Source organism: Acinonyx jubatus, chromosome B2 (genome assembly GCF_027475565.1).
Source record: "Acinonyx jubatus isolate Ajub_Pintada_27869175 chromosome B2, VMU_Ajub_asm_v1.0, whole genome shotgun sequence".
NCBI lineage: Eukaryota > Metazoa > Chordata > Mammalia > Carnivora > Felidae > Acinonyx > Acinonyx jubatus.
The window spans coordinates 105,712,071-105,737,079 of record NC_069385.1 but is presented as its reverse complement, the minus strand read 5'-3'; the positions used below and the strand labels follow the sequence as shown (position 1 = coordinate 105,737,079).

The 25,009-nt window shown below is 41.2% G+C and overlaps 1 protein-coding gene across 1 annotated transcript in view; it reads left to right on the top strand.

The window, feature by feature from the left end:
* Nucleotides 1–6,021: 6,021 nt before the first annotated feature.
* Nucleotides 6,022–25,009, top strand: part of MEP1A (meprin A subunit alpha) — a 47,264-nt gene continuing 28,276 nt past the window's right edge. Inside the window, exons 1-7 of the mRNA XM_053223396.1 lie at nt 6,022–6,247; nt 6,984–7,033; nt 12,215–12,422; nt 13,290–13,521; nt 17,583–17,668; nt 21,867–21,907; nt 22,635–22,710. Coding sequence (XP_053079371.1) covers nt 6,022–6,247; nt 6,984–7,033; nt 12,215–12,422; nt 13,290–13,521; nt 17,583–17,668; nt 21,867–21,907; nt 22,635–22,710 — 919 coding nt within the window. The remainder of the gene's footprint in view (nt 6,248–6,983; nt 7,034–12,214; nt 12,423–13,289; nt 13,522–17,582; nt 17,669–21,866; nt 21,908–22,634; nt 22,711–25,009) is intronic.

The following is a 25,009-nucleotide window of genomic DNA, read 5'->3' as shown; positions in this document are numbered from 1 at the left end:
GAAATCTACACTCTAAACAGGACTAGAACATTCTCATTGCCCAAGAACGTTTCCGCATGCACACTTCCAATCCAACCGTACCACCCTTGTCCCTGTTCCCCAATCCTCTGTTCTGATATCTGTCACCATAAATTAGTTTGGCATATTCAATGTGATATAAGGAACTCATTAGTATGCCTTATCTGCGTCTGGCTTTTTGCATTCAACATGATGTATTTGGACCATTCATCTATGGTATCGATTGTGTCAGTGGTTCATTCCCTAGATGAAGAGAGCATAATTTACTTATTAATTTACTACTTGGCGGACATATGAGTCGTTTACAGTTTGAGGTCATTATGCTCAAACTTCAGTGAAGCATTGTTCACAACAGCCAAGAGGTGGACATAACCTGGATGTCCACTGATAGACGTATGGATAAAAAAGATGTGGTGTATACACATAATGGAATATTATTAAGCCTTAAAAAGGAAGGAAATCCTGCAATATGTGACAGCATGGGTGAACCTCATGGACACTATGATAAATGCAATAAGCCATCACGAAAGGACAAATACTGTATGATTCCACTTCTACGAGGTCTCTAAACTGGCCAGAGTCATAGAAGCAGAGAGTAGAATGGTGATTGCCAGGGGCTGGGGAGAGGGAGAAATTGGGAGTTGCTATTCAACGGGGAAAAAGTTTCAGTTATGCAGGATGAATAAGTTCTAGATATCTGCTCTACCACATGGTGCCTACGTTAACAATGTTTTACACTTAAAATTTTGCTAAATGCATAGATCTAATGTTGAATGCTTTTACTACAATAAAAAGTTGCAATGAACCGTGGGTACATGACTTTTTATTTCCACATATTTTCATTTCTCTTTGGTAAATACCTGGGAGGGGAATCACTTGGTCACAGGGAAGGTGTATTGCTAAGTTTTAACAGAGTTTTGTTTTCAATTTAGTTTTCACGCGTGGGAAGGCACACAGGACACCCACTTAAAGGCTTTCATCAATAGACCTTAGAAGGAAAACAATACGTGGCGATAATGATAAACATAAAAATTATAGGGTGCCTGGGTGGCTCAGTGAGTTGAGTGCCCAACTCTTGATTTGAGCTCAGGTAATCATCCCACGGTCATGGGATGGAGCTCAGCATGGAGCCTGCTTGAGATTCTCTCTCTCTCTCTCTCTCTCTCTCTCTCTCTCTCTCTCCCCCTCTGTCCCTCCCCCACTCCCTCTCTCTCTGTCTCTGTGTCTCTCTCTTATTAAAAAAAAAAAAGAACACGATAATGGGGCTCCTGGGTGGCTCAGTTGGTTGGGCGTCCGACTTTGACTCAGGTCATGATCTCACAGTTTGTGAGTTCGAGCCCCGCGTCGGGCTCTGTGCTGGCAGCTTGGAGCCTGGAGCCTGCTTCGGATTCTGTGTCTCCCTCTCTCTCTGCCCCTCCCACACTTACCCTCTGTCTCTCTCAAAAATAAATAAACACTAAAAAATTTTTTTTAAAAAGATACAAATGATGATAAAGAGAAAGAGAGGATCATGATAATGGTGATGTTTTTGTAGTACTTACCATGTATAGCTTCATATTTGTTAATTTATTAAATCCTTACAACAACACTGAGAGGTAGGTATTAACTCTCCTCATTTTACAGTTGAAGAAACTGAGGCTTGGAGATGTGAACCAATGTTCTCAAGGTCATTCAAACCCATATTGAAAAAGCCCATATTTTTCAACTAATCGTACCACGTCATATAACAAGTCCTATGGCCATCATCTCTCACATCTTCTCCCAATGCCCTGACCATCCTTCTGGGTGGCTGCTTTGCTTTTTGGTGGACCTTTTGGAACCCTGTTGTGTCCAGTTTGCTTGGCGGCTGCTCTCTTGTGTCTGAAGTGCTAACAACATTTGCCTGCCTAGAGGGTCCCTTTGACCAGTTTGTTTGCCTTCCTCCGACCCCCTCCCATTGGTCTCCACACCCCTCTCTCTTCCCCTTCCTTATCCCTACCCGCTTCGCCCAATCCTCCATCATTACTGCACCCCCACCGCCAGACCCCATTATCATTTACCTAAAGCCCATAAACATGCATCCTTGAATCAACTTCTCTCAATGGTTAGAAGAATCTTCCCTCAATAAAACGGCTTATTTGCTCTCCAAAGTATTTTGTTGTTTTTGTGAAGAATTGTGTCCAGAATCGTTTTTATAATGAAAGTATTTGACTCAACGTCCTTATTTTGGTTAAACCACCTTGTAGCATCAAAACTGTGATGCTGCTGAACACAGACATGCTGTTTATGTGGGTACCTTTCTTCTATCCGATGGGGATTTCAAATGAATGGATTTCAAGGGAAAAAAAACCACTGGATTTGTTATGATTTCACTTTACTTTTTTCTTCTAGATATGTCTAATTATAGTTAAAACAATTAACACACATCCCGAGTCTTGGTTTTTCAGCAATAAACTCCTGCCTAATAACAACATACTTGAGTAGCCATTTTCATATCCTTTAAATTAATCTCCATGAAACCCTCCAAGGTAGATCCAGCAGAAGTAAGTGGGAAATACAGACATTAAGTAGGAACATGGCTAAGGAATGGAGATTGTCTTGAGCTTGGAATAGAACCTCCAGTTCAACTTCATACAAATTTCATATATTTCATAACTCCAATATCATGGGGAAAATAACAAATTCAACCCGTTGTGGAGATGCTCTTTTTAAAACATTGAAATCAATTTGTACTAACAATTATCTTAAGTTGTTTATAATGCTGTACTCGCTGAAATGTTCCTGAAATGTAGGAGATGATTTCTGTGAAGCCAAGGCGCTGATGTCCAATTTGCTAGAAAGTCGGCGCCCCCTGGTGGACTGTAGAACAACAAAGGGATTTCTGTCACGAAGTTCCAGTCTAAACAGGACAGATAGCCTTCACCAAAGTACACACTGAATCCCTAGCATTGGATTATAAAAGCAAATAAAATTTTGAAAGCGGGCGGTTAAGTTTATTCAGGACATCATAGAACCTTCGAATTTGAGGTGCTATATCATCAAGGTATAACATCATTTTACAGATAAGGAAACCAAAGCTCAAAGAAGTCAAACCATAAAGCATCAAACCCTAATGTCCTGACAAGATATGAAGACCTTTCATGAAAACAGAGTTAACATGCTCAGTAACCACACAGGCATACATATCAAGAGAAATACCTATAGAAGGTATGGCAAATGTGAAAATGTGTATTAATACCCTACTATTCTGCATTCCTTAAACATTCTTGATGTTTCCCACCCCACATAGAGTGAATTGGTGGAGAGGCAGGTTAGGAGGCTGATGCAGTCATGCAAGGGAGTGGTTATACTCATCTGAGACATGGTGAGGCTCTCCGGAAGGGTGGCAAGCAGATGGTTTTGAGAGTTGGTTATGAAGGCGAATCCACACCCCTACTGCCATTAATTTCTGGGAGAAGGAAAAGGCAAGGATTGTTCCTAACGTTCTTGTTTGGGGCCATTGGGTGGATGGTAACAGACGGGGAATAGAAGATCAAGACCAAAGGAGAAGACTTTGGAACATTGGACCAAGATTGTTTAATAGTGGATTTTCAGGAACTGAGACATCTGATAAAGAACATGTCTCGGGGCCCAGAAGGGCTGAATATAGTGTCTCAAATCACACTTGAACTAGTCCCCATTTCCCCCTCCTAGAGTGAAGGGGATAAAGCAGATAGAACATGGACTGTGGCATCAGACACAGGTGAATTTAAAAGCTGGATTGGGGTACCCGGGTGGCTCAGTCAGTTGAGCACCCGACTTTGGCTCAGGTCATGATCTCATGGTTCATGGGTTCGAGCCCCGCATCGGGCTCTGTGCTGGCAGCTCGGAGCCTGGAGCCTGCTTCACATTCTGTGTCTCCCTCTCTCTCTGTTCCTCCCCTGCTCCGCTTTGTCTCTCTCTCTCTCTCTCTCAAAAATAAATAAATGTTTTTTTTAAATTTAAAGTAATTATTGATAGGTATGTACTTACTGCTATTTTGTTAATTGTTTTTTGGCTGTTCTTTTTCTCTTGTTCTTTTCCCTTGTGATTTGATGATTTCTTTAGTGTTAGGCTTAGATCCCTTTCTCAACTTTTGTGTATCTCCTATAGGTTTTTGTTTTCTGGTTACCATGAGGCTCACCCCCTATAATATATGCAGTCTATTCTAAGTTGATAGTGATATAAGTTTAAATGCATTCTAAAACTCTTCATTTTTACCCCCCTCCCCCATTTTATGTTTCTGAAGTCACATTTTACATCTTTATATTTTTTGTATCCCTTAGCTGTTTATTGTGGTTATAGTTATTTTTACTACTTTTGTCTTTTAACCTTCATTCTAGCTTTATAAGTGATTAATTCACTACCTTTACTGTATATTTACTTTTGCTGGTGAGATTTATACTTTCACATGTTTTTGTCTTATTAATTAATGCCCTTTGTTTTCAGCTTAAAGAAGTCCCTTTAACATTTCTTGTAAGGCTAGTTTAACGGTGATAAACTCCGTTAGCTTTTTTTTTTTTTTTTTTTTTTAAACCTGGAAAGCTCTATCTCTCCTTCAATTCTGAATGATAACCTTGCCGGGTAGAGTATTCTCAGCTGGAAGTTTTTCCCTTCCAGCACTTTGAGGACACCGTGCCACTCTCTGGCTTGCAAAGTTTCTGCTAAAACACACTACTGATAGTCCCACGGGCTGCTTTGTACGTAGCAAGCTTTTTTCCCTTGCTGCTTTTATGATTTTCTCTTTAACTTTTAAGTTTAATTTTAATGTGTTCTGGTGTGAATTATTTGGGGTTCATCTTCTTTGGAACTTTCTGACATTCTTGCATCTGATGTCTGTTTCCTTCCCCACCTGGGTGAGGGACGTTTTCAGGCATTATTTCTTCAAATAAGCTTTCTATCCCTTTCTTTCTCTTTTCCTTCTCCTCCTCCTCCTCCTCCTCCTCCTCCTCCTCCTCCTCCTTCTCCTTCTTCTTCGAACCCTATAATGCAAATGTTATTCTGCTTGATGTTTTCCTATCAGTCTCTTAAGCTATCTTCACTGTTTTAAATTCTTTGTTTCTTTCTGGGGCTCTGTTTGGGTGAGTTCCACTGCCTTGTATTCTAGGTAACTGATCCTTTCTTCTGCTTCATCAGTCTGCTATTGAATATTTCTAGTGTATTTTTTGGTTTAGTTATTGTCTTCTTCAGCTTTGTGACTTGTTCGGTATTTTCTTACGTTTTCTGTCTCTGTTGAAGTTCTCACTGTGTTCATCCATTCTGTCAAGTTCGGTAAACATTTTTATGACCATTACTTTAACTCTTTTCTTTTTTTTAACATTTTATTTATTTTTGAGACAGAGAGAGAGAGAGAGAGCATGAACAGGGGAGGGTCAGAGAAAAAGGGAGACACAGAGTCTGAAACAGGCTCCAGGCTCTGAGCTGTCAGCACAGAGCCCAACACGGGGCTCGAACCTACGGACTGTGAGATCATGACCTGAGCTGAAGTCGGACGCTTAACTAACGGAGCCACCCAGGCGCCCCTACTTTAAACTCTTTATCAGGTAAATTACTTCTCTCTGCTTCATTATTATTATTTTTTCCTGAGGTTTCATCTTATTCTTTCATTTGGAACATATCCCTCTGTTTCCTCATTTTGCTTTTCTCTCCGTGTTTATTTCTGTGTATTAGGCGAAACAGCTACCTCTTTCAGTCTTCAAGGAACGGCCTTGTATAGGAGATCAGCCTTATCTTTCAACTTTGCCCTAGCTCTTGGTTGTCTCTTAAGCCTTTGTGATTGCCTATGCAGGTTGATTTATACTTAATAGGTCCCAGTTGTTGAGGGTGTGCCAAGACCTATCAAGTTTTCAAAGGGACGGGCAAGATATATCTCAGTCAGCACCTCATTTCAGGTTGATTGGAAGCCAGACCTTAGCAGAAGCTTTTAAAGTATGCAAATATAGACAATTCTGCAAATATATACAGTACATACAATTGCAAATGCAGATATTTACTGTAGGATTGACCATGATAAGTCCCACAGTCACCCCTGGTGGCCTCCAGATCAGGAGAGCTGGAGATGTTCCTTGGGTAAAAAGCTCCTTTCTGGAAGATAGCAGGAGATGTAGCACGGCCAAGAGAGATCACAAACCTGGCACTTCCCAGCCTATATTCCCCGAGATCTCCTCCATAGCCAATAGATACCTGGAAAACCTGAATTCTGCCTTTCAGACTGAAGCTCCAAGACAAGAAAGTAGGTCTTTTTCGTAGAAAAGGGGGCATAGTTTTTGTCTGCTGCTTATGTAGCATCGTGGGGATGTTAGCCTGACAAAAACTATCTCTCCATTTATAGTTACAGTCTTCTGGGGCCCAGGAATACAAGCCCCTTGATCCAGAGCCAGGCAATCAAGGAGCATCCCCTGTGTGGGCTGCACATGCCCACCACCTTTAGCAGGGCAGGGTTGTGGGAGAGCACAGGGCTGGGGCACGCCCACTGACACTATCAAGATAGAGAGAGAGCACAAAAATTATTCCTGCCATTGCCTCCATCCCTGGAGAGAGCCTCAACAGGCCTCTGCTCCTCTGGCAGATGCTTTAAGATCAACAAATGAATCTCCTTCATGTATAATCTGGGTACTTTTTAAAGTGCTGCTTTTGCACTGGTCTCTGGGGTGAGTGAGTCTGTGCACAAGCGCTTTAAGAAATGTATCTCCTGGACAGGAGCCCCATTGGTTTTCAAAGCCAGACATTTTGGGGATTCCTCCTTTCACTGCAGGTTCCAAGGGCTGGAGTGCCTGATGTGGGGCACAAACCCCTCAGATCTCAGGGAGAAGTTCCGGATTCATGAGACACTTCCTGATTGTGCATTGCCACACCGTGGGTGGCATGTGGGGCGAGACTATGTCTCTGTCACTCCTATGCATCTGGATGTAGACTTCTTACTCTTTGTTGTGAAAGAGTTGTTCAGCTAGTTTTTACGTCTTTTCCAGAGGGAATTGATCCATATGTAGTTGTTGATTCAGTGTGTCTGTGGGAGAAGGTGAGTTCAGAATCTTTCTATGATGCCTTGAAAAGTCCTGTCCTGTTTCCCTCCTAAAGGGTTAATTCTGCATTCTTTGGGTCTTTGGCTAACGGACTTTGAATCACCTTCACCTTTCTGTGACGTGGTTTCAGAGGGTGAGGAAATTAGAGATTCTCTTAAAATTACCTTCCTCAAAAATAAATAAATAAATAAATAAATAAATAAATAAAACAACTCAATACATCAACTCAGCAATTCCACTTATTGGAATTTGTTCTAAGGCAATAACATGAAGTATACAATTGCAAACGCAGATATTTACTGTAGTATTGACCATGATAAGCAAAATCAACTGAAAATAACCACTCTATCCACAACACAAACTTCATTAGTTAAAGCCAGTATATCCATTCAATGGAACTATATGTAGCCCCGGAAAGGCATTTTGTTAAAGAATATCTATCGACATGGGGAAACATTTATAAGCCAGGCTATGAATGTAATATAACTAACATTTGTACAAAAAAAAAAAAAAAAAGAAAGCATGGAGAAAATTCTAGGACATATACTAAGATGCTAACTGATTATTTTGGGTAGTGGGATTACAGTTAGCATTTTCCTACAGTGTTTTCCAGTCTTTCACACTGAATAACTACTAATTAAGTTTATAAAAGAAACTAGTAAGTTTGTAACTATAAATTCATTTTATAACAAAACTGAATAAATATTATTTTTCAAAAGCTGAGGTATCTGAAGATGCCACAGTTTTTTGTTGTTGTTATTGTTGTTGTTGTTTTGGGTGGGGCTGTTCATTGGTGAGAGCCAGTTGAGGGAAAACTGAGCACTGATATATGTTCTCAAGAAGGATAATTTAGCAAAAATAGATGAAATTCTAACTCAGTATTTCCTTTAAAGACTTGATGACCAAAAACTAAGTGAATAAAAATTTATATCACTATTATATATATATATTTATATACATATATACATATATACTATATATACATATATAATATGTATATACACTATATATACATATATAATATATATACAAAATTTTTTTATTTTTTTATTTTATTTATCGTTTAAAAAAAATTTTTTTTAACGTTTATTTATTTTTTTGAGACAGAGAGAGACAGAGCATGAACAGGGGAGGGTCAGGAGAGGGAAACACAGAAACTGAAACAGGCTCTAGGCTCTGAGCTGTCAGCACAGAGCCCGACGTGGGGCTTGAACTCACGGACCGCGAGATCCTGACCTGAGCCGAAGTTGGCCGCTTAACCGACTGAGCCACCCAGGCGCCCCTATACAAAATTTGCTAAATGAAAGGTAACTGACTATGTCAAAAGTGAGACTTATGGTGACTTTTCTCTTCTTTTTAATATATTTTTAAACTTTAAATATTATATACTTCATAATGTACGCATTACCACACTATAAATATATATTTTTTCCTGATCCAGTAAATGAAAAGGCTGAACTCTCAGGAAAAGCTAAGTTTAAGGGCCTTGAGGACAAAAATGTGCAAGGTTCTTCTTGGTTTTCTCCTTAGCATCCACCATGGACCCAAGTGCATTTTGGTAACTGGATCAAATACCAGCTGGATGGTTACTGTGTCAAGGTGGATTCATGTTCTTTCTATGTGAGTAACTGCAAACTCAGTGACATGTTAAACTAAATAAATACATTAAATAAATAAAGATGAATAGCATAAGAATTGCTTTCAGAATTGAGAATAGAGCAGTTCTGTTTCTTCGGGAAAATAGTTGGCGGTAAAGCGATAGATCCCGGGATGAGAATCAAGAGCTTTTCTAAACATACAGCCAACCATCAATTGCCCTTTTGGTTTTGTGGCCAGAATCTGGGGATCCACCCTCAGCATTTGTCTCTTATCCAGACAGACTTGTCTGGATACGGACTTGTTAACTACGTAGGGATGTGTGGTGATTGGGAAAACGCATCGGAACAACGTTGTTTCCATTCGCTCAGTAACTTGATGGTCCAAATCCAAAGCAGATGGTTGAGTCTTCTCTAAAACATGTGGACTCAGGACTATGAAACCCTGCCTGAGGCTCAGAGGCTGTTAAGAAACCTATCAAATTAAATTCATTCTAGGCCTCTGGGAATGGAGATGGCATTCCTCCATGGAGATAGTCCTCAGTGCGGAAACAATAACAGTTAAATTACGTATTGATAAAGCATTTGATACATGGTAAAACATTTCTCCACATTTAAAATTCCCTTGACCTAGTAGTAAAAGAGGGAGAACACGTCTCATTAGCCCCATATTTTTGAAGAATAAATCCAAACATAGACTATTCTGCCCAATGTCATCTGGTGCGTTAGTGGAAGAGATAGGATGTGAACACCAGGGTTCCTGATTTTTTTTTTTTATTTAAATTTTTTTTTTCAACGTTTATTTATTTTGGGGACAGAGAGAGACAGAGCATGAACGGGGGAGGGGCAGAGAGAGAGGGAGACACAGAATTGGAAACAGGCTCCAGGCCCTGAGCCATCAGCCCAGAGCCTGACGCGGGGCTGGAACTCACAGACCGCGAGATCGTGACCTGGCTGAAGTCGGACGCTTAACCGACTGCGCCACCCAGGCGCCCCCCTGATTTTTTTTTTTAAAGTCAGTCTTATTGACATATAATTTACATACAACAAAATCTGCCAATTTTAAGTGTACAACGCCTTGATTTTTGACAAACTTATACGGTTACATAACCACCAACACAGTCAAGATATAGAATATTTTCATTACTCCCGCAAGTTTCTTTCTGTCCTTGGTAGTCCGTCTCCTTCTACTGCCATCCTTTGGTCCCTGGCAACTGCTGATTTGGATTCTACTACTATAGTTTTGCTTCTTCTGGTGTTTTATATAAGTGGAGTCATACAACATATGGTCTTGTATCTGACTTTGAGAGCTCAGCATCATGCTTTTGAGGTTTATCCATGTTCTTGTGTGTGCCAATAGTCCAATTGTTTTTTTATTGTTTAGGAGTACTCAATGGTGACTGTTTTATTGTGCATTCTATTTTATTTTAGTAGAAGTCTGCTGTGATCTATGTGATCAATGAATACATCATGATTTGTTCATCTATTTCCCTTTGGCCCATCTTTACCTTGGGATCTACTAGTAACGCTGAGAGATGCTGGCCTCCCCATGATGTTCTCCTCTATCTAAGCTCCATGAGGGCAAGGACAATGTCTGTCTGGTTCACGGGTGTTTTCCTAATGCCTAAGACAATGCCTGGCACAGAGGACGTGCTCAATAAAGGAATTGTGGACAAATGCATGGATGAACAAAGAAATGAATGAACCCGATATGGTGGTCTAGCTAATCAGGTAAGAAGGAAACTGCCCTGGAAAGAGAACCACATTACTAAGCTCATTTCTCTGTTTTGATATTTTTCAGGTTCTGGGTACTATATACAACCTCTCTGAGCTCAGGCTTATAAAATGAGGGCAATAGTTTTTACCTTATGGGATTGCTATGAGAATTGAATGAATTGGCTTATGTAAAGCATCTTACACAGTGCCAGGTCATAAGTGCCTAATAAGTCATCTGGTTAGTATCATCATAATCGCTCTTATTTGGATAAGAGAAATGGTGCTCAAGGTAGGAAACTTTGTAGGCAGTTAGCAAAGTGCTCTTCCCAGAAATTCTATTAAAAAACCTAAGGGACAGCTAGTTTTCTTCCTTTCCTGTTATGTAGCATCACTTAGCCCATCCATTCACAGGACGTCAGTGACTGGCATCCTTGCTTGCATGTTTGTGCAGAGCTGTCCTCATGCGTGTTTTGCAAAGTGGCTGCCACTGTAGTCTTCCTGCTCTCGCCATTGGTAATTAGAAGATGAATTTATGTTTAAAAATTTGATTCAGCATATGAATGTGAGCAGACCTGACAGATGAATGTCAGGAAGACCTCATAGCTCATCTATTTACTGTGACTAATTACTCTCAGAATTTCCAGTAATGCCCCCACATAGGTCCTCCTGATACCTTCCGCTGTGCTAACTCAGATTCCTATTAAGGTGTCAGATATTGCGACTGGCCCTGAAAATAGGGGATGGCCACTTGCATAAGAGAATCTGCTGTCCCCAAAACAATTTTGTGGTTTTCAAGGGGAAATGGGAGTGTAATTCCCATTTGTCTTCTAAAACGATTGACCTTCTTGTTCTCTGGATTGAGTTACATGTGTGACTTACCATCATCTTGCTTCCATTAAATGACCTCTGAAACTGAATGACCTCTCCCAGGACAAAGAAAAATCCTCAAGCCAAGCCTCACCCATTCTTTCTCTGACAGCATCTCTTTCTGAAGAATTTCATCTGTCCACGCGTGACTCACCCTACCCTGTAGCTTTGGTGTTATTCTCTATGACTAACACTGTCTCCCTCCTTAAAACACTTTAGAGCCCCCAAATCCTCAGATGGCAGGAAGGTCTTTGTATCTAATAATTAAGCATCCCTTTTGCAATTTAAGCTTGTTTCTTTGTACCCTAACTTCAAGGACAGCAGTGTTGAAATAAATTTCCAAGCCCAGATAGAGCCACTTTTGCCCAGTAAACGGAACTTCTGTGATCCTGTAAATGCTCCGTGTGACCAGAAATGCAATGTATCCAGTCAACCAGTCCCCAGCCAACAAGCCGACCTCAGGCTTTATGCTTATTTCTTGTTCCTCGATCTAAATAAGGTCAGATATGCAACCCCAGTCGATCATGCCCTGTTTCTGTGTTGCCACTTCCAATGCTTTGGGAACATGCTCTTGCCCAAAATCCCTCGGGAGGAGCACGCCACTGTTCGTGAACCACAGTGCCCCCACCCCCATCTGTGGATTATTTCCCTTGGATAAGGGACATCAAACTTATTGCTCAGTTGTTTTACGTTTGTCATTTGACACTAGAAACCCGAACTCTTCCTCTTTAGAACCACGTTTCCTTTTAAAGGAAAGCCCATCCCAATAGTGTCTCCCCTTTACTCAGTAATTCCCATGTGTTTGGTCTTCCTCCTAGATGCCATGGTCTAACCTGGCCTCTTGGGCAGTAATGATCTTTGTAATTAGCAGAGGTTATAGATTTTTCCTAAAATCAGGGGCAATGCTGTATCTTTCCGCTGAGTCTGTTTCAACTTCAATACGTAGGAAGGGAATCGGCAAACAGAAAAGTAAGTCTCTTATCTGATTCTTCCCCACAGCATGAAAGATGGGTGACTGTATGCTCTTTCGATCCTACAAAGGAGGAAAAGCTGAAACCAAACCCACTGAATGCCGACCTGGATACGGAGAGTAGCTTATCAGGGGTCTCAGTGCCCAGGATAGTAGGACGTCTCTACTTGGCTCTCCAGTGGAGGCCACTGGGATTGGTGTTGGTACAGGGCAACGTGGAGTTGCCTGCACAGATCAGTGGGTCTCATATTTTCCATATAGGGTTCACCGTCATGCTTGTTAAAAATGCAAAATTTCAAGCTGCACCCCAGAGAGGCTGTTCCTGGACGTGTTCTGAAGTGGATTTCTGCACCAAAGATCTTTCTAATTCTTAATATTGTATATGTCCCTGCTAGGAAAAACTGGAGGCTGCTATGATCTTTTGATTTTTTTTTTTTTTTTATTAAAAAGGAGCCGGGTGTAAGCTAACTACTAACCACAGTCAGAATGGAAGCATCTGGTTATTGTCAATTCCCCAGGGTCCTGTTTATCAAAGTGTCTTCCATAGACTACCTGGCTGTCACCCTCAGGTAGATTCCTGGCTCTTACCCCTGACCTGAATTAGAATTTCCAAGTCCCAGGCCCAGCCATGTTTATTTATTTATTTTGAGAGAGACAGTGCAAGTGGGGGAGGGGCAGAGGGAGAGAGAGAGAGGGGAGAGAGAGAGAATCCCAAGCAGGCTCCACACCTGTCAGCACAGAGCCCGATGCGGGGCTTGAACTCACGAACCTCGAGATCACGACCTGAGCTGAAAACCAAGAGCCGGAGGCTTGCCTGCCTGAGCCATCCAGGTGCCCCAGGAATCTGTACTTTAAAAGACTTTCCAGGGTGCTTTTGAAAGATACTATAGCTGTTTTCCTAGCGGCTAAGTCTTCTTAGTAAAAGGTTGGAGACGGACGCTATTGGAATGGGGGCCCTACATGCTGCAGCCTGATGGCTGAGCCTCTCGCCTGGGCTGTAGCTGTAGGTAGAAACAGCTGACTCACAGGTGGTATTTTAGGAACATTGCCAGGAGCCCTGTGGGTTTGGTCAGGTCTCTTCATCTTTCTGTGTCAGTGTTTTAGTCTTTACCATGGGCATGAGAGGAGTGCCTGCTTCACGGAATTGTTGTGGGGATTCAAGGAATAGCTATACTTTAGATCCGCAGAACAGCGTCTGGCCCACAGTAAAAGCTGTGGACACGACAGTTGCTGCTGCCGCTCACTTCGATAGTTTGCCAGTTCTTGCTCTGAGCACCTTTGAGCCCCGGTTACACGTCGATCGCCTGGAGCAACAGCAAAGGCAGTTGTGTCAGAGGTTAACCGATGGACTGATAGTCTGTTGAGGGCAAGCTCAGTGAGTGAAGCAGAAAGGGGCACGTGGAGGAGGCAGAGGGCAGGGAGCATCCCTGAGAAGGGCCTGGGGGGATAGGACTTTGCCGGTCTGGAGGGGGGTCCTGGCCTCCGCTTGGACGAGGCGAGAGGGTGTGTGACAACGGGGGACGGCTTCCCTGGCCCCACCTGCCACTGGCTTTTCTCTTCCAATCGTCACAGCACTTTCTCAATCGGTCAGTTTATGAAACGTCCTCCCTGAGATCAAAGCAAACCGCTGCACCCAATAGCTTCAGAGAAAATCCCATCTTACTGTATTTCATCCCACATGATTACAAAGTGCCTACTGTGCGCTAGACACCGGAGCAGGTACGGAAAGTAAAATGTGACCCTTGCCCCGTGGAGCGCCTGATCTAGCTTTGAGCTGCAAAGCCATAAACTCTTTAAACCTGGGACTTAAGACTCCAGCCTTGCTCACTTGACACTCCGGGACATGAAATGCCTAGGACTGCAAACAGCTGGTAACTGATTAACGTCCGCAGTCAAGATCATGAAAAGAAAGTCGTTAGAGACAGGTTGCGTCTGCTGAAGACCTATGATCCCATCAGTGGATGTTCGGCTAAGCAAGAAGTGTGCTGGGCTTTCGTGTTCTTATGGCCTGTCTTTTGCCAGAAGGCAGTGTGTACGGTGGGAAAGAGCTATAGCTTACTGAGCGCTTCCTAGGTTTCTGGTGCCTGTGGTTTCCGTAGGTTATCTTTCAATCCTTACAGTAGCTTCATTAACTAGGCACTGCTGTCCATTTCACACACGGAAAGCAGGTGCTCAAAATGGCACAGCTAGTCAACGGCAGAAGTGGGATTTGAGTTCCTGTCCATCCGATTCCCAGAGCCGTTGTTAGAGTATATCGTTTAGATAAGGATAAGAAGGAAGGGAACGATAAATGCACATCGGGAGGCAGGGAAAGGTGGGGAGAATTCAACAGCCCTGCAAGTGTCTGTTTGAAAAGCTAACAGGAGAGATTTTAGCTGGAGGGGGACCAAGGCAAGAGTGTTGCCCTTTTCTTTAGAAAACAAATAGCAAAGTCCTAAACCCCTGCTTCCTGGCTTCGGAACGAACAAATATTCATTCTTTTAATTGCTTCAAAATTTGAGAAAAATTAAACCATACATTTAAGAAATTAAAGCCTCCTGTGTTTTCCTCTCTTATACTCAGAGCCAATTATTCTCACAAAGTTTATGTTTCTCATGAAGTCTCCTGTTTATCTAGTCCCTCCCCACCCCCCTTTTTTAATCATCAAGATTGTATTTGCTGACCTAAGCCATCTTTAGCCATTGGGCAAGTTCGGGTTCTTTTTGAGAACACTGGTGGCTTCCCGTGGTTCGAGAGTGTGGGCAATGGCTCTCTACCCGCCCTTACGACCTCACACTCGATGGCTGCAGTGACAAGGAAGTCCGTCGCAGATCTCTGCCCATCCAAGGCTGACTCCGGGCTGTCATGCCTCCTGTTTTATTGCTCCGGAAGCCCACTCTCTGCCTGAGGAAATGCTTTTCTGACAGGAAGTGCTCTTCTGACCACAGGACTGGCCCACCTGCCCACAAAGTAGGTCTGAGATGGAGACAGGCAGGCCCTGGACCTTGAAGATTGCTGATATCAGAGACTGTCATACGTCCTGCATGCAAGAGTCGGAGGGCATGTAAATATACGCAGTCCTGTGCTGGGGCAGGTACAGCCCATACTGAACACCTCTTCCCCACACTGCATTCGGTGGCATAGTGTTGGTAGCTTGAAATTAACCCTGGTAGGGATATTTACAGCCAGGAAATCAACAAACGCTACAGGTAAAAGCTTGTTCCCTCTGAGATCTGGTTGTTGAACATTTATCCGTGCATGACTGGTACTTTCTTTCTCCCAGTATAAATACATTTTTCCAGTTCTTTACTATTACAAAAAAAAAACAACAACAACAACCCACAATGATATGGTACTTCGTTATACGGTACTTTGTATACACGTCTGTGAATCTCTAGTTAGAGTATATAACTGGAAGTGGAGTTTTTAGCTTCTAAACTATGCACATTTCAACTTACTAGATAGCATCGATTGCTGGTCTGCCAGCAATGTGTAAGATTTCCTATTTCCTCACTTTCTTGTTGACATTTGGTATGGCCAGCCTTCTTCATTTATGCCAATCTGAGCTTGAGGTAGCATTCATTGTTATTTAAACTGATATTTTTGGGGGCGCCTGGGTGGCTCAGTCGGTCAAGCGTCCGACTTCAGCTCAGGTCACGATCTCGCGGTCTGTGAGTTCGAGTCCTGCCTCGGGCTCTGTGCTGATGGCTCAGAGCCTGGAGCCTGCTTCCGATTCTGTGTCTCCCTCTCTCTCTGCCCCTCCCCCGTTCATGCTCTGTCTCTCTCTGTCTCAAAAATAAATAAACATTAAAAAAAACCTGATATTTTTCTGATTACTTGTGAGGTTGAAAATCTTTTTACATGTTTATTGGACATTTGGGAGGTTTGTGGTGAATTTTGTGTTCACACTTTGCCCGTTTTTCTCTCGGATCATCTCTCTCTCTATTTCATATTTATTTGTAGGTATTCCTTTATATACCCTGGATAACTTACTCTCACTCAATTATATGCAGTATCAAAGTCTTCTTCCATCTGTGGCCGATCTTTTAACTATACTGTTGTGTCTTTTGTCACAAAAATTTTAAATCCTGATATAGTCAAACTTACTATGCTTTATATGGTTTTTTTTTATTGTTTAAGCAATATTTTCTGACCTCAAGGTTAAAAGCATTTTTTCCTATATTTTTTCAAAGTTTAGATTTTTGTATATACATCTTTAATCTATTCAGTTTGTGTGTGTGTGTGTGTGTGTGTGTGTGTATGAATGGTGTATGAATTTAATTTTTTCCTCATATGGAAATGCTGTTGTCCCCACATTACTGTTGAAAGACTAAAGTTTCCCTATGGACTTTTTGGCTCCTGTCATGTGAAATTCCCATATAGTCTTGCATCTGTTTTGATAGTCTATTCCATTCTGTAGACTAATTTTTCTGTCTTTTTTGGCAATAACACACTCTCTACTATGACTTCAAAAAATTCTTGATATTCCATTAGGGCAGTTCTTTCTCCTTGTTCTTTCTTTTCAGTTTTCTGATCTACTGTTGGAAATTTACTTTTTCATGTAAATTTCAGAAAGGGTTTGTCAGTTCATCAAGTTTCACAAGAAACTTGGCAAGATTTTTATTGGAAAATCACTTAATTTATAGACAAATATCAAAATAATGACCACCTTTATTACATGAAGTCTTCCCATTCATGAATATTTTATAGATATAAATATGTGCGTGTGTGTGTGTGTGTGTGTATGAATAGATCTATGTCCTCTGATAATTGCTCAAAACATTTCCATAAAATTTTAATATTTTTATTGGATTTAAGTACTTTATAGATATTTTATAGATTGTTTTGATTTATACCGTGGAATGGGTTTTTTTTATCTGTTATATTACATGAACAGTTTTTGCTGCTATATAGGAATGTTATTGCTGGTGTATAGAAATGTTACAGGTTTTTATATATTCATCTCAATATTATCCTTTTCAAACCTTTCCCTGGTCTGGGGAGCTGGAGATTTTATGTTAAACTTGGTATCTGTTCTTCAAAGGACCAATGACATTTCCTTTGGTTATTTTTTTTTAATGCCACAGTACATATGTGAGGGTCAAAGTTTCTAAAATGACGGCCAGGGCAAGGTCCGAAAAGTATTTATCACAAGGTGTATTTGCTAAATGTGTTCACTTGCAACAATGATTTGGATTAGATCCACTTGTGTTCTGTCTTTCATCTTGTTTTGTGCCCACATAGCAGCTGTATCTGTAAGTAGAGTTCTTCTGTTATGAGTGTTCAGAAATATTAATTCTGGTATATGTTATCCATTTTCTGTATATTTATTTCTTTCAGATTAAACATCTCTCTAAAGGAAATGGTAAGAATCCATTGAAATGCATAGAGAGTGTTTCTGAACTTTCTTTTGTTCAGCAAGATTAATAAGAATTTTTCCCTACTTTTGACAGTGCATGATGAAGATTTTGATGAACAGAGGGATATTTCAGAAATCAATTTTGGTGGGTATAATTTCTGCATTATTAATGCCTTGAAATAATTTTAAATCTTATGATACAATTGTTGAACAGCTCTTATCTCCATGATAGAGTACTGGGTAACTTTAGGGGAGAAATATCTATTGGTGTTTCTTTGGAATTTGCTAAGTTTCTGAAAAATGGAAATGATAGACCACATTTTCTAGAGAAACTAGTGAGTGCTCCATGGATTTAGAAACATATAACATGATTTTTGTTTACACAAATTTCAGTGTTCCTGTCTTTATTTTGAAAAAAGGAAAGAAAAGTAGGTGATTATTCTGCTTGATATATATATATATATATATATATATATATATATATGTACATGTAATATATGCCTAGGGCTATATTTAGTGGGGGAGGGGGGAACCCAGCCCCTCTACTGGTGTGTCATATTCATTAACACCTGTTTGCTTAGGATTTAGAGAGTGTAAAGGTATTCCATTTCAACATCTTGGCTGCAAACATTTTTATTGAAGAACTCCAGCAATCTGGTCCATTACCAAAAGGAGAGAGAAGCTTTTCTCTCTCTTGTTCTGTTTCTAAAATGAAGGAGAAGCCTTTACATTCTGGGTATGTTTGGTTAGGATCGGTGGGAAACAGATATGCACGATCCTAAATACCTTATCAAGAGCTTTCCTATCCAATTGCCAAAGCCTGTAATAGAGTAAGCGCTAATTTTCATTTTGCAAGAAGGGACAGGAAGCTCCTTGTGGTGGAGGTGATCTGCCCAGATCACAGATGGCAACGATGGGGCTCACCTTCAGTTCTTCTAACTCAACCCAGTACTATTTGCAGACTACAAAACTGGAAAAACCCACAGCTAAAAGTCAAATTTCTGTGGCTTTGTCCCATTTACAGGAAAGGGAGGCTAGTCGATATATAATTGGAAGAGCTTGAAATAGTTTTAAAGAAATAGTTCGGTAAGATAAATGGGTGAACGGGTCCCAAGACTTCAGAGCCAGGCATGAAATCATCTCTCTTTGGTCAGGCGATCGAGGTGTATGTACCTGAGAGGATCGGCTGTATTTTAAAACAGGGCTGGCACTAGAGTTAGAGTTTTTTCCTTATCACATCCTTATTTTTCTAGACAAGATCATTCTTCTATCTTAGAGCCATTGTTTTCATCTCCACCACCGCTCTGAGCTGTGTGACTCCAATGAAGAAATTTTACCATGTGGGTTTTTTCTCTCTTTAGGTCATTCCAACCAAGCTGCTAGGATTGTTAGGGTTAGCTACATAGCCGGATCCTACATCACAAAAACTGTTCGGGAGAAACCACACACCGGAAATTGTTACCTTTTTACCTATCTTGTCTCCATGCCTCACAATTTAACCTTTCTATCCCAAGATTTGCTTTTTTTCAGACTTTTCATTTCACTTAAAGAAATTCCCCCCGTCTGGATCAGTAGGCTCAGATCCTCAGAGCTGCCCCAACTCTTATCTGTCTCCCAACATGCACACCATCTATCAGCAAATGCTATTAGATCTGCCATCAAATTATATCACGAGTTGTGTGTGACTTTTGAGCACTTTCCCTTTACCTGTGTTGCTCTAAGGCATCTGGGTCTGGCCAGGTTCTTGCGGTGGCCTCATAACTGTTCTTGCCTTCCTGCCCTCACCCTGCACAAGGCTCTTCCTCCCAAAGTAGACAGAGCTCTCCTTCTGATATGATTCGGGCCACGTCACTTCTCTTATCCAATCTTCCAATCTCCCAACACTGACCAGTGCTGGTTGACATCTTGTCCAACACAGAATAAAGCCCCTGGAACCTTGACTCCCCAAATGTGTTCTGCAGGTCAGTATCACTTGAACCACCTAAGAGCTTTCCTAGAAATGCGGCATCTTGGGTCCCACCCCCACCTCCCTTTTTACAGACCCCAGCTGATTCCCTGCACATTAAAGTTTGAGAAGAGCTGAACTTAGCCAGCCGTCTGATCTCTCCTTTTTTTTTTTTTTTTTTCTACTTTCTCCCTTAATTACTTGGATTTTCCAGCCACCCTGACCTCATAGCTATTCCTCTACAAAGGTGGTCCTCAGTGTGTGGTCTCCCAGCCAGAAGCATTAGCATCGCCAGAGAACTTATTAGAAACGAAAATTCTCCGGCCCTGCCCCAGACTTGCTGACTGAGAAGCCCTGAGGGTAGGCTCCGCCATCTGTGTTTAAGAAGCCCTCAGGGGATTCTCAGGCTAAAGTTTGGAAAGCTGCTCTGAGACATCAAGGCTTTCCTCATTTCTATTTGCTGTTGCCTTTGCCCTCAATACTCTTCCTTTATTCCCCATTCCATCAGATTTCTGCTTAAATGCCACCTTCTCAGGGAAGCCTCCCCTGACCACCCTTTATAAAATGTCAACCCTCCCCTGCCTCAACACTTTCCCCCTGTTGTTCTTTTTTTCTTTTATTGCTCTTTTCTCCATCTTCTACTCAAGTTCATTTATTTGTGTGTCTCTCCTCCCTCCCCAGTCAAGAATATCACCTCCTTGAGGGCTTTGTTTTATTCCGTTACATCCCCAGCAGGTAGAACAAAGTCTGGGACACATTAGGCGCTTAATAAATATATATGCTGCACGAGCAACTTGGGTAGTGAATCTCCTGAGGCTTCTTTTTAAGGGATATGTGCTTCTTTGAGAATTCCTCCCCCCAGCTGCTCTACTCTCTCACACCTCCATGACCTCATCTATGCTGACCAGCCTGGGCGCCAAGGTCTGAATGGGCTTGTTCATATCACTCTGGAAAAGTCCAGCTCTCATCTGCATCCCTAATCCAAACCAGGTGTCAGGAAATGTATGCTTTTGTTCATGACATGCCTAAGGCAGAGAGGGGATAGACCAGCACATACTACCCCTATCAAAAAGGCAATTTTACGCCGATGAGGCAGTCGTGTCATTGCTATTTGTTTTTGTTTAATTGTGCTGTGATTGTACACATAGGTTAGGCTTATGGAGGTTGGGAAATGTGTGCATGGAGGGGCACCTGGGTGGCTCAGTTGGTTGAGTGTCTGACTCTTGACTTCAGCTCAGGTCGCGATCTTGCAGGTCATGGGTTCAAGCCCTGCACTGGTCTCTGTGCTGATGGTGTGGTCCTGCTTGGAATTGTCTCTCTCTCCCTCTCTTTCCGTCCCTCACACACACTCTCTCTCTCAAGATAAATAAATAAACTAAAAAAAAAAAAAAAAAAAAAAAAAAAAAAGAGATGTGTGCATGGGGAAAGGGATGATACAAGGGTAGGCTTAGTCATTAGGAAGTGAAAACACAGCTTCTCCTAATACCTACAACCCCAGGGGTGTCCTTTATCATGAACGAGCCATCAGCTTTGCCAAATGGGACCTCTGTTACCATGTGAGGCTGTGGTGATAATTCTCTAGCTTGGTTTCCCAGCTGTAAATCAGGAACTGTTCTCACAATGAAATAATCTACCGACCCTGTTTGAAGTCCTTTGTGTTTTACAGGGGAGGCTGCTTATCAAATATAAGGGTTATGATAAGAAGAGACATTCTTTTACGTGCTCATAATTTTCCCCACAAGGGTCTTCCCTTTTAAGAATCCTATTTTCAGAAACACAATGAGGCCAGACTCAAAGGATACCATCAGGGAGAAATTTTATCGTGCTAAGCTCCTGATAGATATTTGGAGATACAGTTTGAGTGGATTTATCCATATTTGCCTGGTCTTTATTGCAAGGGCATTATCTTGAGTTTGGCTTTGGAGAGTACCATTGTTTATTCATGGGACAGAGAAAAATCAACCCATTTACCTACAGTCATGAAGAAGGATGGAACAATAGCAGAGAGTGCCCTGAAAAGCAAGTCAGGAGTTCTCAAGCTCCCTCAACTGTTGACCACCTAGTGCCTTACTTCCTGTCTCAAGATTCCCTTGTGCCCTCCTCAAGTATGAGAGATTTGGAGTCAATGATCAAAAAGATGCCTTCTAATTCATTGCTTACTTTTAAGATTCTTGGACCAGGTTTCTTGTTGCAAAATGAGACCAAGGATGTGATAAGACATGATATTTATGGGTTGTTTACATTTACTCAATTAGAAGAAATTTTGCCTATTTCAAAGTGACTTTTATCACATGAAGATGAACACTGGAAGATTTACAATGGAAAAGATTAATTTTATTATGAGAAATGCCTTTTAGTAATGCTCACTCAAATATATATTTTTTATATCTGCATCTAGCTGAAGGCTTGGATCTCTTTCAAGGGGACATCCTCCTAAGGGTGAGTACCTGTTAAGGACATAATGATGATCCTCAGTACTGGCTGTTTTTTATGACTGGGAGCCTCTGCTGTGTCCAGCCCTGGCATGGGCACTGTGGAGGACATGAAAGAATCTAATCTATCATCTGTACCCACAGGGGCTTCAACTGTGGTCGATGATGACAAAAACAGATGAAAAATAAGTAAACAGTACAAAGAGTCTATAATTACCATATTACATGTTCACTTATTTTTCCCAGTAAGTGAATGAGAGAAGGAAATGCACCAATATATGTATCTATTTTTGAGAGACAGAGACAGAACACAAGCAGGGGAGGGGCAGAGAGAGAGAAAGAGACACAGAATCCGAAGCAGGCTCCGGCTCTGAGCTGTCAGCACAGAGCCCAACACGGGGCTTGAACTCACAAGCCGTGACATCATGACCTGAGCCAAAGTTGTATGCTTAACCGACTGAGCCACCCAGGTGCCCCAATGCACCAATATGCTTAAAGTGACTATCTCAACTTTTAGAAATTGTAGGTCTTTTAAATTTTGTCCTTAATAATTTCTCTGAAGTTTCCAAATTGTCTATAATGAACTTTAATCACTTTGGTCATCAGAAGACAAATGTGATTAAGTTGTTTGAAATTGTATGACAGGTTGTTTGTGGTGTGAAAATTTAGTGAAAGAGGAGGCCAGGGGGGCCTCAAGGATTGTCTTTCTTGTCATCTTTGCCTTGTTTCCACAGAACTCCAGAAATGGCCTGAGAGACCCTAACACCAGATGGAAGTTCCCCATCCCTTACATTCTGGCTGACAATTTGGGTAATATTAATTGTTTTAATTAGACACTTTGGGTTTTACTCTTCTCCCCCCCCCACTCCTCCTGTTCATCAGCTTCAGATTGGGAGTAACACCATTGCATATGAGGGGTTCCAAGTCCTGATGGTTCTTTATCCCATGGAATGGAATGTATGACATTACACTGACACCAGGGCAGCTTAACTGGTTGGAGATACAAGAGGTAATTTTAAAAATTACAGAATATCAAATAACAGTTTAAAAATGCATAACACATTCCATGTTAATAAAACCAAGGGCACCATAAAGAACAAAAATACAATGAAATATAATTTGGCTTCACCACGGTGAAAAACTTACACTTTATTTTTTTTTAATTAATTTACTTTTTTTTATGTTCGTGTCAGTATTTTCTTTTTCTTTCTTTTTTTTGTTTAAATATGAAATTTATTGTCAAATTGGTTTCCATACAACACCCAGTGCTCATCCCAACAGGTGCCCTCCTCAATAGCCATCACCCACCCTCCCCTCCCTCCCACCTCCCATCAACCCTCAGTTTGTTCTCAGTTTTTAAGAGTCTCTTATGGTTTGCCTCCCTCTCTCTCTAACCTCTTTTTTTTTTCTCCTTCCCCTCCCCCATGGTCTTCTGTTAAGTTTCTCAGGATCCACATAAGAGTGAAAACATATGGTGTCTTTCTCTGTATGACTTATTTCACTTAGCATAACACTCTCCAGTTCCATCCACGTTGCTACAAAAGGCCAGATTTCATTCTTTCTCATTGTCAAGTAGTACTCCATTGTGTATATAAACCATAACTTCTTTATCCATTCATCAGTTGATGGACATTTAGGCTCTTTCCATAATTTGGCTATTGTTGAAAGTGCTGCTATAAACATTGGGGTACAAGCGCCCCTATGCATCAGTACTCCTGTATCCCTTGGATAAATTCCTAGCAGTGCTACTGCTGGGTCATAGGGTAGGTCTATTTTTAATTTTTTGAGGAACCTGCACACTGTTTTCCAGAGTGGCTGCGCCAGTTTGCCTTCCCACCAACAGTGCAAGAGGGTTCCCGTTTCTCCAATCCTCACCAGCGTCTATCGTCTCCTGATTTGTTCATTTTAGCCACTCTGACTGGCGTGAGGTGGTATCTGAGTGTGGTTTTGATTTGTATTTCCCTGATGAGGAGCAACGTTGAGCATCTTTTCGTGTGCCTGTTGGCCATCTGGATGTCTTCTTTAGAGAAGTGTCTATTCATGTTTTCTGCCCATTTCTTCACTGGATTATTTGTTTTTCGGGTGTGGAGTTTGATGAGCTCTTTATAGATTTTGGATACTAGCCCTTTGTCTGATATGTCATTTGCAAATATCTTTTCCCATTCTGTCGGTTGCCTTTTAATTTTATTGATTGTTTCCTTTGCAGAAGCTTTTTATCTTCATGAGGTTTGCCTTTGGGGATGTGTCAAGTAAGAAATTGCTTCAGCTGAGGTCAGAGAGGTTTTTTTCCTGCTTTCTCCTCTAGGGTTTTGATGGTTCCCTGTGTCACATTCAGGTCCTTCATCCATTTTGAGTTTATTTTTGTGAACAGTGTAAGAAAATGGTCTAATTTCATTTTTCTGCATGTTGCTGTCCAGTTCTCCCAGCACCATTTGTTAAAGAGACTGTCTTTTTTCCATTGGATATTCTTTCCTGCTTTGTCAAAGATTAGTTGGCCATACATTTGTGGGTCCAATTCTGGAGTCTCTATTTTATTCCATTGTTCTAAGTGTCTGTTTGTGCCAATACCATGCTGTCTTGATGATTACAGCTTTGTAGTAGAGGCTAACGTCTGGGATTGTGATGCCTCCCGCTTTGGTCTTCTTCTTCAATATTACTTTGGCTATTCACGGTCTTTTGTGGTTCCATACAAATTTTAGGATTGCTTGTTCTAGCTTGAGAAGAATGCTGGTGCAATTTTGATTGGGATTGCATTGAATGTATAGATTGCTTTGGGTAGTATTGACATTTTAACAATATTTATTCTTGCAATCCATGAGCATGGAATGTTTTTCCATTTCTTTGTATCTTCTTCAATTTCCTTCATAAGGTTTCTATAGTTTTCAGCATACAGATCTTTTACATCTTTGGTTAGGTTTATTCCTAGGTATTTTATGCTTCTTGGTACAATTGTGAATGGGATCAGTTTTTTTATTTGTCTTTCTGTTGCTTCATTATTAGTGTATAAGAATGCAACTGATTTCTGTACATTAATTTTGTATCCTGCGACTTTGCTGAATTCATGTATCAGTTCTAGCAGACTTTTGGTGGAGTCTATCGGATTTTCCAT